At 44.1% G+C, this 17,333-nt stretch overlaps 1 protein-coding gene across 1 annotated transcript in view; it reads right to left on the bottom strand.

Annotated features, from left to right (window-relative positions):
- The window catches only part of PKD1L1 (polycystin 1 like 1, transient receptor potential channel interacting), a 528,440-nt gene that overhangs the window by 335,413 nt on the left and 175,694 nt on the right, over positions 1-17,333 (bottom strand). The window contains exons 23-25 of the mRNA XM_069732261.1: positions 15,446-15,546; positions 1,201-1,393; positions 494-577 (exon numbers count right to left, since the gene is read on the bottom strand). Coding sequence (XP_069588362.1) covers positions 494-577; positions 1,201-1,393; positions 15,446-15,546 — 378 coding nt within the window. The remainder of the gene's footprint in view (positions 1-493; positions 578-1,200; positions 1,394-15,445; positions 15,547-17,333) is intronic.

The raw sequence follows: 17,333 nt of genomic DNA, 5'->3' as shown, positions 1-17,333 counted from the left end.
AAAGTGGAATGAAAACGTGAAAAATTATGTTTTTTTTTTTTAAAGGAGAGTGTTACTTTATCCCCAATTTTTTTTTCACAAAGGGTTACAGCAGTAGAAAACTGAGCCCAAAATTTGCTATGCAATTTCTACAGAATATACTGATATTCAATAAGTGAAGGGTTTTGTGTGAAATTAGGCACATTTTTGGGGTCTTGTGGGAAATTATTTTCAATTTACCTTTTTTTTGCATTTTTTGTGTTGTTCGAATGCATATAAAGTAATGTACATGTGCAATTGCAATAATTTTGTAGGAGAAACACTTTATTTTTTGGAACAATGTCAATGGTGCCAAGACTATCGGCCATGGCTGTATATGCACACCCTACGTCTCTCTCTAACAGGCTACTACAAATGACCCTTCATCTTGCGGTGAGCTATTTTCTTCTAGAAGGAAATAAAAGTAAGCTTACAGTGTGTGAAAGATTTCACTGAATTTCAAATACACATTTACCTTAAAAACTGTTCGATATCTTCAATGAGAAGGTGAGATAAAACTTGTCTGTTTGCAGTGGTGTACAAACCTAGATGTTTACAGCTAACAATACAAAAGAAAAGTCATTTCATTGTAATCAAGCAGCACTATTCGAAAGCAGTAAATTAGCACAATTCTAGCTTATAATGTGTTTAACCTCTAACCAAAATTATCTAAACCTAAGCATACCATTTATTTTTGCAGGAAAATCCAAGTTAATGTTTCAATTTAATGCTACAACATATAGTAAAATATTATAATACTTGCCATTCATAGAGTTTGCAAAATAGATAATCTTGACCAAGATGGGAAATACTACATTTGGGCAGGGCTATGAAAATAGCAGAGAGCAGCTGCACTACACTGTTTGTGTAATTCCCAAGGAAAGGAATAGACAATACAGAAACAGCAATGCACAGCAAAGAGAGCTAATGGCATGGCTTCCATTCATTCCTATGGATTTTAGGTAAACAGCATAGCGCAGTTTACCTGGCCATTATCGTTGGATGCCTAGATCTGGAAGTTATTCCCACAAAAATAACACCTTAATAAGTAATTACAGTACATACTTTCTACATAATGCTATATCATTTAAAGTGATTCTCTAATAACATGTGCAAGCATCCAAATAAAAATGCTAATAAATGCTACTATGTGTAAAGTAGAGCTGAGGGGTTTCCACAAACCTGCAAGTAAACCCTGTGGCTGTGCTTCCTTTTTGAGGAGTGCAGTCTTTCAAATTCCATTCTTTATTATGCCAATAGAGGCACTGTGTCCACTGCACATCCACTGTATAATTTATCATATTGGAAATATATTTATTTTTTGGGTGCCTTCTATAATCTGCATCCATCAAAGCCATGTAACTGTATTCTGCATCTATATTGGATAAAAAGTAAATTAATATAAATGTATACGGTAATTACTGAGGCATGACACATTACCCTTTTTAACACGTTAGACATAATACAGTAAACATTAAATCCATGTACAAAGAATTCCCATTGAGGTAGATCTAAATGACATAAAACACTACAGGGTGTGCAGGGTGTCCTCCCAGTCTCTAAAGTGTAGTAGAAAGCAGAGTAAAGGCTCTCCAGGGTGAGAGGAGCTGAGGAACTGCAACTCCAACAGGACATGTACCGTAAATCAGTTCGGGGCAAAGCATCCTACACAAACCGCTAGTAGAAGCAAGGTAGAAAAGGGTTCAACTGCTCACTGTATAAAGTTTGAAACAACATAAGGAAATATATATATATATATATATATATATACTGTATATGTATATGTATGTATGTGTATATATGTGTGTATATATATATATATATATATATATATATATACTAGATGGTGGCCCAATTCTAACGCATCGGGTATTCTAGAAAACGTATGTATGTATGTACATAGCAGGAACATAGTATATAGCACAGGCCACGTAGTATATAGGAGCCATGTAGTATATAGCAGACAAATACGATGTGGCATGTGCTATATACTATGTGGCTGCTATATACAAACATACATACATATTGTAGAATACCTGATGCGTTAATACAGGCCACGCAATATATAACACAGCCCAAACAGTATATAACACAGCTCACGTACTATATAACACAGCCCACGCAGTATATAGCAGCCACGCAGTATATAACACAGGCGACGTAGTATATAACACAGGCCACGCAGTATATAACACTGGCCACGTAATATATAACACAGGCCACGCAGTATATAACACTGGCCAGGTAGTATATAGCAGCCACGCGGTATATTACACAGCCCAAGCAGTGTATAACACTGGCCACGTAATATATACAGTCATGGCCAAAAGTATTGACACCCCTGCAATTCTGTCAGATAATACTCATTTTCTTCCTGAAAATGATTGCAAACACAAATTATTTGGTATTATTATCTTCATTTAATTTGTCTTAAATGAAAAAACACAAGAGAATGAAGCAAAAAGCAAAACATTGATCATTTCACACAAAACTCCAAAAATAGGCCAGACAAAAGAATTGGCACCCTCAGCCTAATACTTGGTTGCACAACCTTTAGCCAAAATAACTGCGACCAACTGCTTCCGGTAACCATCAATGAGTTTCTTACAATGCACTGCTGGAATTTTAGACCATTCTTCTTTGGCAAACTGCTCCAGGTCCCTGATATTTGAAGGGTGCCTTCTCCAAACTGCCATTTTTAGATCTCTCCACAGGTGTTCTATGGGATTCAGGTCTGGACTCATTGCTGGCCACCTTAGAAGTCTCCAATGCTTTCTCTCAAACCATTTTCTAGTGCTTTTTGAAGTGTGTTGTAACAACTCTGCTGGCATCACGTCATGGCCTCACATCTCTCACACTATCTTACCCACTGCTCCAGGTCATGATGTGGTTTCTGTTTCATGCCAGCTCCATGTTCTGTGTCTCTGCTCTCTGCATGCCTCATGGCTATGTGTATAGGGGGCCGGCACCTGAACTCTCTGGTTCTTATAGGAATCAGGTGCATCTGTCTAATCAGTTCCTGACCAATTATCAAGAGGCCTCCTGTATATAGTGCAGCTCCACCCTGTGGTCTGGGCCTGTGCAATGTGTTAGCTCAGTTTGTTTCTTGCTTCTGAGTTTGCCAGGTCCTGCTCTGAGTTACTCCCTCTCTGGAGGCTTTTCTCTGTGCTATTGCCTTTATCTTGTAGTCCGCCCTCCAGGAGGCAGAATATCCTGGTCCCTGTGTCTTTGTCCCTGTGTCTTGTTCCATTGCCTTGTCTGTACTTAGTCTTATCTCTGTCTCCTTGTCTGTGGCTTCCTTCCCTGCTGTGTCTTTCCTTGTGTTCTCAGTCTGCTTACACTCCGCACTCTTGCGGCTCTGCCTGCTCTGTATCTTGGTGGCTTTACCGCTGCTCCGCACTCCTGCGGTTCTGCTCCGTTCTACTCTGCTCCGCTCCCGTTGCTGCAGAAACCTCTTGCTGCAGTTCCTCTCTGCAATCCTTGCGGTTCCACTCTGCTTAGCTTCTGCAGTATCTCTTGCTGCAGCTTCTCTCCACATTCTTTGTGGCTCTGCTCAGCTTTTGTTGCTACGCTATCTCTTGCTGCTTTTCCACTCCTATCTGGAGTCTTGCACTCCTCTCCTGTGTGAACAGGTCCCAACCTGTTTCTTCATACCTCATTCCTTTCTGCTTGTTTTCTTTCCTGCACCTCCTGTGTGAACAGGTCCCTACCTGTTCCTTCATATTTCATATTTGTTCCTGCACCTCCAGTGTGAACAGGTCCCTACCTGTTCCTCCAAACTTTATATTTCTACCTGCATCTCCAGTGTGAACAGGTCCCTACCTGTTCCTCCAAAATACATATCTGTACCTGCACCTCCAGTGTGAACAGGCCCCTACCTGTTCCTTCATATACCAAATCAACCAGTCCTGTGTTCTCTGCCGTGCCTCCCAATCCTGTGTTCCTGACAGTCCTGCCGTTCCTGCCCTGCCTTCCAGTCCTGTGTTCCTGCTGTCCTATCCAGTCCTGTTTCCTGCCGTGTCTCTGCCAGCCCTGTGTTCTCTGCCGTGTCTCTGCCAGCTCTGTCTCAGCCGTGCCAGCCTACTCGTCTGAGTTCCAGCCGTGCTCTTCTGCCAGTCCTGCCTAATGCCCGCACCAATCCTGGTGTTCCTGTCTCCCAAGTGGGATCAGCAGCCACAGCCAGACACCACCCTGGAGTAGCACCTGGCAGCTGCCTGCTGCACAAGCCTGACCTCACCATCAGAGGCTCCAGTGAAAACCCAGGCAGCTGTCATAGTTACGCCCCTTCCAGGGCAGTCTGGTTTGTGGCACAGTGGGGCCACAAACCCCCCGAGCTCACGCCCACCAGTCAGGGCGTGAGCGTGACATGTGTTTTGGGTCATTGTCCTGCTGGAACACCCATGACCTCTGAGGGAGACCCAGTTTTCTCACACTGGGCCCTACATTATGCTGCAAAATTTGTTGGTAGTCTTCAGGCTTCATAATGCCATGCACACGGTCAAGCAGTCCAGTGCCAGAGGCAGCAAAGCAACCCCAAAACATCAGGGAACCTCCGCCATGTTTGCCTGTAGGGACCGTGTTTTTTTCTTTGAATGCCTCTTTTTTTCTCCTGTAAACTCTATGTTGATGCCTTTGCCCAAAAAGCTCTACTTTTGTTTCATCTGACCAGAGAACATTCTTCCAAAACGTTTTAGGCTTTTTCAGGTAAGTTTTGGCAAACTCCAGCCTGGCTTTTTTATGTCTCGGGGTAAGAAGTAGGGTCTTCCTGGGTCTCCTACCATACAGTCCCTTTTCATTCAGATGCCGACGGATAGTAAGGGTTGACTGTCATGATCCCAATGGCAGGGGATCACTAAAGGACAAGCACAGATACAAACAAGCTCTAGGGCGATGGAACCTGAGCTGACCGCGACCCTGAACCTAACACACAAATAAAAGTAGCCGGGGAACGTGCCTACGATGATCCTAGACGTCTCGCTCCAGCCGAAGATCTAACTTCCCCTATTAGAAGAAACACAGACCTCTCTTGCCTCCAGAGAAATACCCCACAGAAATAGCAGCCCCCCACATATAATGACGGTGAAATGAGAGGAAAGCACATACGCAGTATGAAAACAGTTTCAGCAAAATGAGGCCCGCTAAAGCTAGATAGCAGAGGATACAAAAGTGAACTGCGCGGTCAGCGAAAAACCCTTCAAAAAACCATCCTGAAATTACTTGAACTCATGTGCCAACTCATGGTACATGAGGAGCAATTTCAGCCCACTAGAGCAACCAGCAGCAATAATCACATATCTGCAGGCTGGACTAAAAACCAAATAAAGCAAAACACCAAAACAGGAAAATCCAAACTTAGCTTGACCAGAAGATTCTAGGAGCAGGGAGCAGAGGTAACAAGACACACTGGATACATTGATAACCGGCGAGGAAATGCCAGCAAAGCCAGGTTAAATAGGAAACTCCCATATCCTGATGGAACAGGTGGAACCCAGAGACCCAGGAAAGACAAGTCACCCAGTACCATCAGTAACCACCAGAGGGAGCCCAAAAACAGAACTCACAACAGTACCCCCCCCTTGAGGAGGGGTCACCGAACCCTCACGAGAACCACCAGGGCGACCAGGATGAGCCCTATGAAAAGCGCGAACCAAATCATCAGCATGAACATCCGAGGCAACCACCCAAGAATTATCCTCCTGACCATAACCCTTCCACTTGACCAAATACTGGAGTTTCCGTCTGGAAACACGAGAATCCAAGATCTTCTCCACAACATACTCCAATTCTCCCTCCACCAGCACTGGAGCAGGAGGCTCAAGCGAAGGAACAACAGGTACCTCATACTTCCGCAACAACGACCGATGGAATACATTATGATTAGCAAACGATGCCGGGAGATCCAAACGAAACGACACAGGGTTAAGAATTTCCAAGATCCTATAGGGACCGATGAACCGAGGCTTGAACTTAGGAGAAGAGACCTTCATAGGAACAAAACGAGAAGACAACCACACCAAGTCCCCAACAAGAAGTCGAGGACCCACGCGGCGACGGTGATTAGCAAACTGCTGAGCCTTCTCCTGGGACAACTTCAAATTGTCCACCACATGACTCCAAATCCGATGCAACCTATCCACCACCATGTCCACTCCAGGACAATCAGAAGGTTCCACCTGACCAGAGGAAAAACGAGGATGAAACCCCGAATTACAAAAGAAAGGAGAAACCAAGGTAGCAGAACTAGCCCGATTATTAAGGGCAAACTCGGCCAGCGGCAAAAAAGGTAACCCAGTCATCCTGATCAGCAGAAACAAAACACCTTAAATAAGTTTCCAAGGTCTGATTAGTTCGTTCAGTATGGCCATTCGTCTGAGGATGGAATGCAGATGAAAAGGACAAATCAATGCCCATCTTAGCACAGAACGTCCGCCAAAATCTAGACACAAACTGGGATCCCCTGTCAGAAACGATGTTCTCAGGAATCCCATGCAAACGAACCACATTCTGAAAAAACAGAGGGACCAACTCAGAGGAGGAAGGTAACTTAGGCAAGGGTACCAGATGAACCATTTTAGAAAAGCGATCACACACAACCCAGATGACGGACATTTTTTGAGAGACAGGGAGATCCGAAATAAAGTCCATGGAAATGTGCGTCCAAGGCCTCTTCGGGATAGGCAAAGGTGACAACAATCCACTGGCCCGAGAACAGCAAGGCTTAGCCCGAGCACAAACCTCACAAGACTGCACAAAAGAACGCACATCCCTCGACAAGGAAGGCCACCAAAAAGACCTGGCCACCAAGTCTCTTGTACCAAATATTCCAGGATGACCTGCCAACGCAGAAGAATGGACCTCGGAGATGACTCTACTGGTCCAATTATCCGGAACAAACAGGCTCTCAGGCGGACAACGATCAGGTTTACCCGCCTGAAACTCCTGCAAAGCACGTCGCAAGTCTGGGGAGACAGCAAACAAAATCACCCCATCCCTAAGGATACCAGAGGGCTCAGAATTTCCAAGGGAGTCAGGCACAAAACTCCTAGAAAGAGCATCCGCCTTCACATTCTTTGAACCTGGCAGGTATGAAACCACAAAATTGAAACGAGAGAAAAACAGTGACCAACGAGCCTGTCTAGGATTCAGACGCCTGGCAGACTCAAGGTAAATCAAATTTTTGTGATCAGTCAAGACCACCACACGATGTCTAGCACCCTCTAGCCAATGACGCCACTCCTCAAATGCCCACTTCATGGCCAAAAGTTCCCGATTACCAACATCATAATTCCGCTCAGCCGGCGAAAACTTTCTAGAAAAAAACGCGCATGGCTTCATCACTGAGCCATCGGAGCTTCTCTGTGACAAAACCGCCCCCGCTCCAATCTCGGAAGCATCAACCTCAACCTGAAAAGGGAGCGAAACATCTGGCTGACGCAACACAGGAGCAGAAGAAAACCGGCGCTTAAGTTCCTGAAAGGCCTCCACAGCCGCAGGAGACCAATTAGCAACATCAGCACCCTTCTTAGTCAAATCCGTCAAAGGCTTAACAACACTAGAAAAATTAGTTATAAAACGACGATAGAAATTAGCAAAGCCCAAGAACTTCTGTAGACTCTTAAGAGATGTAAGCTGCGTCCAGTCACAAATAGCCTGAACCTTGACGGGATCCATCTCAATAGTAGAAGGGGAAAAAATATACCCCAAGAAAGAAATCTTCTGGACTCCAAAGAGACACTTTGAGCCTTTTACAAACAAGGAATTGGCCCGCAGGACCTGAAACACCTTCCTGACCTGCTGAACATGAGACTCCCAGTCATCAGAAAAAACCAAAATATCATCCAAATACACAATCATAAATTTATCCAGATATTCACGGAAAATATCGTGCATAAAGGACTGGAAGACTGAAGGAGCATTAGAAAGTCCGAAAGGCATTACCAAATACTCAAAATGGCCCTCAGGCGTATTAAATGCGGTTTTCCACTCATCACCTTGCTTTATACGTATAAGATTATACGCACCCCGAAGATCAATCTTAGTGAACCATTTAGCCCCCTTAATGCGAGCAAACAAATCAGTCAACAATGGCAAAGTATACTGATATTTTACGGTAATCTTATTCAAAAGACGATAATCTATACAAGGCCTCAAGGAACCATCTTTTTTGGCCACGAAAAAAAAACCTGCTCCCAAAGGGGACAAAGATGGACGGATATGTCCCTTTTCCAAGGACTCCTTAACATAATTCCGCATAGCAGTATGCTCTGGCACTGACAGATTGAACAAACGACCTTTAGGAAATTTACTGCCTGGAATTAAATTTATAGCACAATCGCAATCCCTGTGAGGAGGAAGCGAACTGAGCTTAGGCTCCTCAAAAACATCCCGATAGTCAGACAAAAACACAGGAATCTCAGAAGGAGTAGATGAAGCGATAGAAATCGGAGGTGCATCATCATGAACCCCCTGACAACCCCAGCTTAACACAGACATCGATTTCCAGTCAAGGACTGGATTATGAGTTTGTAACCATGGCAGACCAAGCACTAGGACATCATGCAAATTATACAGTACCAGGAAGCGAATCACCTCCTGATGAACAGGAGTCATACGCATGGTCACTTGTGTCCAGTACTGAGGTTTATTCATAGCCAAAGGTGTAGAGTCAATTCCCTTCAAAGGAATAGGGACTTCCAGAGGCTCCAGACTAAACCCACAGCGATTGGCAAATGACCAATCCATAAGACTCAGGGCAGCGCCTGAATCCACATAGGCATCGACGGAAATGGATGATAATGAACAAATCAGAGTCACAGACAGAATGAACTTAGACTGTAAAGTACTAATGGCAACAGACTTATCAACCTTTTTTGTGCGTTTAGAGCATGCTGATATAACATGAGCTGAATCACCACAATAAAAGCACAACCTTTTTTTCCGCCTATAATTTTGCCGTTCACTTCTGGACTGAATTTTATCACATTGCATTATCTCAGGTGACGGTTCAGACGACACCGCCAAATGGTGCACAGGTTTGCGCTCCCGTAAACGCCAATCAATCTGAATAGCCATAGTCATAGACTCATTCAGACCAGTAGGCGCAGGGAACCCAACCATAATATCTTTAATGGCCTCAGAAAGGCCATCTCTGAACCTTGCAGCCAGGGCGCACTCATTCCACTGAGTAAGCACCGACCACTTCCGAAATTTTTGACAATAAATTTCTGCTTCATCTTGCCCCTGAGAGAGGGCCAACAAAGCTTTTTCAGCCTGAATCTCTTGGTTAGGTTCCTCATAGAGCAAACCCAATGCCAGAAAAAACGCATCCGCATTAAGCAACGCAGGGTCCCCTGGTGCCAATGCAAATGCCCAATCCTGAGGGTCACCCCGCAGGAAAGATATAATAATCTTTACTTGCTGAGCAGGGTCTCCAGAGGAGCGAGATTTCAAAGAAAGAAACAACTTGCAATTGTTCCTAAAATTCAGAAAACGAGATCTATCTCCAGAAAAAAACTCTGGGACAGGAATTCTAGGTTCAGACATAGGAGCATGTACAACAAAATCCTGTATATTTTGCACCTTAGCGGCAAGGTTATTCAGGCTGGAAGCCAAACTCTGGACGTCCATGATAAACAGCTGGGATCAGAGCCATTCAAAGATTAAGAGGAGGAGGAAGTAGCCAGGCTGCAATAAGGCTAGGCAGCAAACTCTGAGGGAAAAAAAAAAAAAAAAACTTCCTCAGACTACTTATCCTCCTACTTCAGCCAATACAATTAACACTTTGTGGGCCGGTTATACTGTCATGATCCCAATGGCAGGGGATCACTAAAGGACAAGCACAGATACAAACAAGCTCTAGGGCGATGGAACCTGAGCTGACCGCGACCCTGAACCTAACACACAAATAAAAGTAGCCGGGGAACGTGCCTACGATGATCCTAGACGTCTCGCTCCAGCCGAAGATCTAACTTCCCCTATTAGAAGAAACACAGACCTCTCTTGCCTCCAGAGAAATACCCCACAGAAATAGCAGCCCCCCACATATAATGACGGTGAAATGAGAGGAAAGCACATACGCAGTATGAAAACAGTTTCAGCAAAATGAGGCCCGCTAAAGCTAGATAGCAGAGGATACAAAAGTGAACTGCGCGGTCAGCGAAAAACCCTTCAAAAAACCATCCTGAAATTACTTGAACTCATGTGCCAACTCATGGTACATGAGGAGCAATTTCAGCCCACTAGAGCAACCAGCAGCAATAATCACATATCTGCAGGCTGGACTAAAAACCAAATAAAGCAAAACACCAAAACAGGAAAATCCAAACTTAGCTTGACCAGAAGATTCTAGGAGCAGGGAGCAGAGGTAACAAGACACACTGGATACATTGATAACCGGCGAGGAAATGCCAGCAAAGCCAGGTTAAATAGGAAACTCCCATATCCTGATGGAACAGGTGGAACCCAGAGACCCAGGAAAGACAAGTCACCCAGTACCATCAGTAACCACCAGAGGGAGCCCAAAAACAGAACTCACAACAGTTGACACTGTTGTACCCTCGGACTGCAGGGCAGCTTGAACTTGTTTGGATGTTAGTCAAGATTCTTTATCCAACATCCGCACAATCTTGCATTGAAATCTCTTGTCAATTTTTCTTTTCCGTCCACATCTAGGGAGGTTAGCCACAGTGCCATGGGCTTTAAACTTCCTGATGACACTGCGCACGGTAGACACAGGAACATTCAGGTCTTTGGAGATGGACTTGTAGCCTTGAGATTGCTCATGCTTCCTCACAATTTGGTTTCTCAAGTCCTCAGACAGTTCTTGGGTCTTCTTTCTTTCCTCCATGCTCAATGTGGTACACACAAGGACACAGGACAGAGATTGAGTCAATTTTAATCCATGTCAACTGGCTGCAAGTGTGATTTAGTTATTGACAACACCTGTTAGGTGCCACAGGTAAGTTACAGGTGCTGTTATTTACAAAAATTAGAGAAGCATTACATGATTTTTCGAACAATGCCAATACTTTTGTCCACCCCCTTTTTATGTTTGGAGTGGAATTATATCCAATTTGGCTTTAGGACAATTCTTTTTGTGCTTTTTTCAATTAAGACAAATTAAATGAAGATAATAATACCAAAGAATTTGTGTTTGCAATCATTTTGAGGAAGAAAATGAGTATTATCTGACAGAATTGCAGGGGTGTCAATACTTTTGACCATGACTGTAGCATAGCCCACACAGTACATAACACAGCCCACATAGCATCTAACACTGGCCAGGTAGTATATAGCAGCCATGCGGTATATTACACAGCCCACGTAGTATATAGCAGTGTGGGCACCATATCCCTGTTAAAAAAAAATAATTAAAATAAAAAATAGTTACTCACCTGCCGGGGTCCAATCCAGCGAAGCTGTGGCGCAGGCGATGAGCGCGCGGCTGCCACCATCTTCCGTTCCCAGGATGCATTGCAAAATTACCCAGATGACTTAGCGGTCTCGCGAGACCGCTAAGTCTGCTAGGTAATTTCGCAATGCATCTCTGGGAACGGAAGATGGCGGAGGCCGCGCGCGGCTCGGCGGACTACGGAGGGTGAGTATAGCAGGTTTTTTGGTTTTTTATTATTTTTAACATTACATCTTTTTACTCTTGTAAAAGGTTGGGGACACACAGGGTTAATAGCAGCGGTTACGGCAGGGGTGTCAAACTGCATTCCTCGAGGGCCTCAGACCATGCGTGTTTTCAAGATTTCCTTTGCATTACACAAGGTGCTGGAATCATTCTGTGCAGGTGATTAAATTATCACCTGTGCAATACAAGGAAATCCTGAAAACATGACCTGTTTGCGGCCCTCGAGGAATGCAGTTTGACACCCCTGGGTTATGGAGTGCGTTACACCGCGGCATAACGCGGTCCGTTACCACTGGCATTAACCCTGTGTGAGCGGTGACTGGAGGGGAGCATGCAGGCACCGGGCACTGACTGCGGTGACTGGAGGGGAGCATGCGGGCGCCGGGCACTGACTGCGGTGACTGGAGGGGAGCATGCGGGCGCCGGGCACTGACTGCGGTGACTGGAGAGGAACATGCGGGCACTGACTGCAGGGGAGTAGGGAGGGACTAATCGGACTGTGCCCGTCGCTGATTGGTCGCGGCAGCCATGACAGGCAGCTGGCGAGACCATTCAGCGACGTGGGATTTCCGTTACGGAGGTTGCAGACAGAAAGACGGAAGTACCCCTTAGACAATTATATATATAGATATATAGATATATTGTAAGGATTCACTCTCACAGGTAGGCATTAGGTAACGTTCACACAGTGAATGCAGTTTGGTCCAAAAAGGTGCAGTTTATATATATATATATACACACATAGTACAGACCAAAAGTTCATGACTATGAAAATTGTACATTCACACTGAAGGCATCAAAACTATGAATTAACACATGTGGAATTATATACTTAACAAAATAGTGTGAAACAACTGAAATTATGTCTTATATTCTAGGTTCTTCAAAGTAGCCACCTTTTGCTTTGATGACTGCTTTGCACACTCTTGGCATTCTCTTGATGAGCTTCAAGAGGTAGTCACCGGAAATGGTCTTCCAACAATCTTGAAGGAGTTCCCATTTTTTGGTCGCTGATCACCCGCTGTCATCGCTGGATCGGCGTGTGTGACGCCGATCCAGCGATGTGTTCACTTGTAACCAGGGTAAATATCGGGTTACTAAGCGCAGGGCCGCGCTTAGTAACCCGATATTTACCCTGGTTACCATTGTAAAAGTAAAAAAAAAAAAAACACTACATACTCACATTCTGATGTCTGTCACGTCCCCCGGCGTCCACTGTGTCAGCGCCGGCCGTAAAGCAGAGCACAGCGGTGACGTCACCGCTGTGCTCTGCTTTACAGCCGGTGCTGACACAGTCAGTGCAGGGAAACTCTCGGCAGCAGCGCGTGCATTAGCAGCGCTCCTGCCGAAAGCAGTTTTAACCCTGTGGACGCCAGCGGGGGACGTGACAGACATCAGAATGTGAGTATGTAGTGCTTTTTTTTTTTTACTTTTACAATGGTAACCAGGGTAAATATCGGGTTACTAAGCGCGGCCCTGCACTTAGTAACCCGATGTTTACCCTGGTTACCCGGGTGCTGCAGGGGGACTTCGGCATCGTTGAAGACAGTTTCAACGATGCCGAAGTCGTTCCCCTGATTATTGGTCGCTGGAGAGAGCTGTCTGTGTGACAGCTCCCCAGCGACCACACAACGACTTACCAACGATCACAGCCAGGTCGTATCGCTGGTCGTGAACGTTGGTAAGTTGTTTAGTGTGAAGGTACCTTTAGACCTAGATAGTGATCTTGCTAACAAGACACTAGTCTAAAGGTACCGTCACACTCAGCAACTTTGCAAAGAGAACGACAACAATCCGTGACGTTGCAGCGTCCTGGATAGCGATCTCATTGTGTTTGACACGCAGCAGCGATCTGGATCCCGCTGTGCCATCGCTGGTTGGAGAAAGTCCAGAACTTTATTTAGTCGCCAGGTCGGCGTGTATTGTCATGTTTGACATCAAAAGCAACGACGCCAGCAATGTTTTACATGGAGATAACAACCAACGAGAACGAGAAGTGAGTCGCCGTTACGTCACTGGATCGCTCCTGCATCGTTCTGGAGTTGCTGTGTTTGACGTTTCTACAGCGACCTAAACAGCGACGCTGCAGCGATCTAGTTTAGGTCGGCTCGTTGTCTATATCGCTGCAGCGTCGCTGAGTGTGACGGTACCTTTACTCCTACAATAAGACAACAAAGGGAAAAAGACAGACAGGGGAAACACACAACAAAAGATATCCACAGGAATCAAAAGGAACACAAACAACTTCTCCAAGAACACTTTGGCTTCTGCAGAAACATAATAGCCATTCCAGGTATTTAAGGTTCAGCATTGTAAAACTTATTGCATGGGAGGAGTGAAGTGGGAGTGTAGCAATAAGAAGCAGGTGAGAACAAAGCCAGATGGAATCTCAGCAGATTTAAACCAAGGACTCTTAACCACTTCCGTACCAAAAGAAAGCCGAAACCTGCACCATTCATATACTAATCTCTGTGATCTTCTGATTCCAGGTGCACCAAAGGTCCCAGACGGGTCCGGCACACTCGTGACACCAGATCACAAAACTAAAGCACTATATAATACCTTATAATACCTTATATATAACATATTATGAGGTATTGGTTTTCAAGCTTCCATATTTTGGACAAAATATCGACCAATTACTCACATATATTATACATTTATTTTTTATTTTACTCAGGCTGCAGCCAAGCCTATTAATCAATGTTGGCCTTGTAAACTAGGGTGTCAGTCCTCATGGGGTGCACTTATATAGTGTTTGGCAGTCTGCCTAATCTAATAGTATGGATGTCACTAATAGAATGTAAGCCAGACACTGTGCACTATCTGTGTATGATCAGCGTTCTATACAAGCCTATTTTGTGTGCAATTTTAACACTAAGCAATCACCTGCTTCATGAATTTTTAGGTTGGCAGTAGTTGTCTCATCAGTATTTTTCACTTGTGTTGCCTCCATCTTTATTAAGTAGGTTTGCTACATCCTGGTTGTGCATTAGTTCTGTGACCTGGGCAGCCAAATACTGTTGCCCTTTTTTGCTGTGTTAATTCTTGAACTTTGGGGGAGAATTTTTCACTCCTCTTTCTGTGGCCTTGTTTTTAATTTTAGTGTAGGGACTTGCAAATATGAAGACCTTTGACGCTGGTTACGAGCTTGCGTATTTTGGTTAAAATATCGACCAATACCTTATATATATTCTACTTAGAGCTTAGAAGGATTCAACTAGTCTGTTTTAAATCACGTGATGTCATAGACCTCATGGAAATGAGAAGACTTATCTACTGTAGGTAGAAGGGAAAAATGATCAATTGTAAGTATGCAGTGCTGTATAATATGAAAACTAACATATTAAAAGGATAAAAATGTTGATGGGAGTGTGCTTTAAAGGGAAACTATGATTCACGCTGTTCAATTGCATACATATTTTTTTTTTTTCAAAATGTTATGGCACGCTATAATTTGAAAATCCAACAAGGGACCATAAAAAGAGACAAGACTAGGAGAGACTGGAGCAGCATTTCTGTTGAACAAAATGCAGACACTTTTGATGAATTGGTCGAGCATGTTTCCACCTTGATCTTTTTCTTCCCAAGCTCCACCCAATTTGGTGGAGCTCATTTAAACTTGCATGAAAAAGCCAAAAGTTGCATAAATTTGTGTGATTTTTCAAAGCTTTGATTAATCAACCATATACTGTATCTCAAATGGAATGAACACTATTGTGTGACATGCTGCCAATCTACATCCCTCACAGTAAGGGGATCAATATAAATCTGAAATGATAAATAACAAACCTCTTAAGGATTCTGCAGGAATAAGTATCTGAATTGAAAGTTCTTCTAAAGAGTGAGTTTGCTTTATGTTAAAGCTAGATGGAGAGGGCTTCTTGGAATGCCTATGCACATTAAAACAGAAGGGGAATACATTAGTCATGATATTTATGGTTCATGCATCTATTATATTCTATTTCACTCTTTTGAATGAGTTTTGTAATTACTATATTCTTCAGATTATAAGACGGGGGGCAGGGCGACTATGGTGGAGTAGGATCCCTGGAGGCAGGGCCACTGCTGCAGATGGCCAGCAGTGACAGGAGTGGGAAGATGATGCGAGCCCCAGGCTTGGAGGATGGTGTACTGGTGGTGCGAGACTGTGGTGGGACCTGGGCTTTTAACAAATATTGGGAGTCCCTGCACTTCCGATTCTTCTCACTATGGTGGAATATGGGAAATCCTCTCAGTCCCCGAGATCTCAATCTGCACATGCACCACCTCCGTCAGCCATTTTCCCGGGGCAAAATCTAGTCTCCAGAGATCTCAATGTTTGCAGGGAAATCAATGGGAAGGGGACTCCTCTCCCCATTGATATCTCATGAAAGGACAGAACCTCCAGCCTTTCACCATTGGGACACTCCTTCCTCCCAGCCTGGGGTCCACTGTATTGCCCCTCTCCTGCCACTGCTGGCCTCTTGCAGCAGCAACCCTGCCTCCTGTGACCCCGCTCCATCGCAGCAGCTGCACCCCCTACAAGCTAGCGTAAAATCTGCAGGACGCACCACCATTTTATTTTAAAAAATGTTTTACTAATTTTCCTCCTCAAAATTTGGGGTGCATGTTATAGTCCAGTGTGTGTTATAGTCCACAAAATATGGTAATTTGTTTAATGATCATAAACTTGTGCTGGGGAAAAATATTAAAATTTGAGACACTTACCGTCCTCATGTCTATCAATGCCTCTCTTCCTCTGACTCAGTCTATTGACAGTCTGCAGCAGTGATCTCATGACCACAGTACACATAAGTGCTGCAGCCAATCAACTTTCTAAAAGTTAACTTAGTTTAGCCTAGACTGCAGTACAAGTAAAAAAAGTATAGAAGAAAAGTATAGAAAACATGATCTCACAAGCTCAAATCACAATATGTTGAGACTATTAGTTTTTTTGATAAGCTTTCAAGTTAATATCTATATTTTAAAAAAGACTTGAAAATGTAGCAGTTTTCACTCTCAATATACAGTGGGGCAAAAAAGTATTTAGTCAGTCAGCAATAGTGCAAGTTCCACCACTTAAAAGGATGAGAGGCGTCTGTAATTTACATCATAGGTAGACCTCAACTATGGGAGACAAACTGAGAAAAAAAAATCCAGAAAATCACATTGTCTGTTTTTTTAACATTTTATTTGCATATTATGGTGGAAAATAAGTATTTGGTCAGAAACAAAATTTCATCTCAATACTTTGTAATATATCCTTTGTTGGCAATGACAGAGGTCAAACGTTTTCTGTAAGTCTTCACAAGGTTGCCACACACTGTTGTTGGTATGTTGGCCCATTCCTCCATGCAGATCTCCTCTAGAGCAGTGATGTTTTTGGCTTTTCGCTTGACAACATGGACTTTCAACTCCCTCCAAAGGTTTTCTATAGGGTTGAGATCTGGAGACTGGCTAGGCCACTCCCGGACCTTGAAATGCTTCTTACGAAGCCACTCCTTCGTTGCTCTGGCGGTGTGCTTTGGATCATTGTCATGTTGAAAGACCCAGCCACGTTTCATCTTCAATGCCCTTGCTGATGGAAGGAGGTTTGCACTCAAAATCTCACGATACATGGCCCCATTCATTCTTTCATGTACCCGGATCAGTCGTCCTGGCCCCTTTGCAGAGAAACAGCCCCAAAGCATGATGTTTC

Source organism: Ranitomeya imitator, chromosome 6, assembly GCF_032444005.1.
Source record: "Ranitomeya imitator isolate aRanImi1 chromosome 6, aRanImi1.pri, whole genome shotgun sequence".
Taxonomy (NCBI): domain Eukaryota; kingdom Metazoa; phylum Chordata; class Amphibia; order Anura; family Dendrobatidae; genus Ranitomeya; species Ranitomeya imitator.
The sequence above is the reverse complement of the archived record's forward strand: the minus strand, read 5'-3'. Positions and strand labels throughout refer to the sequence as shown.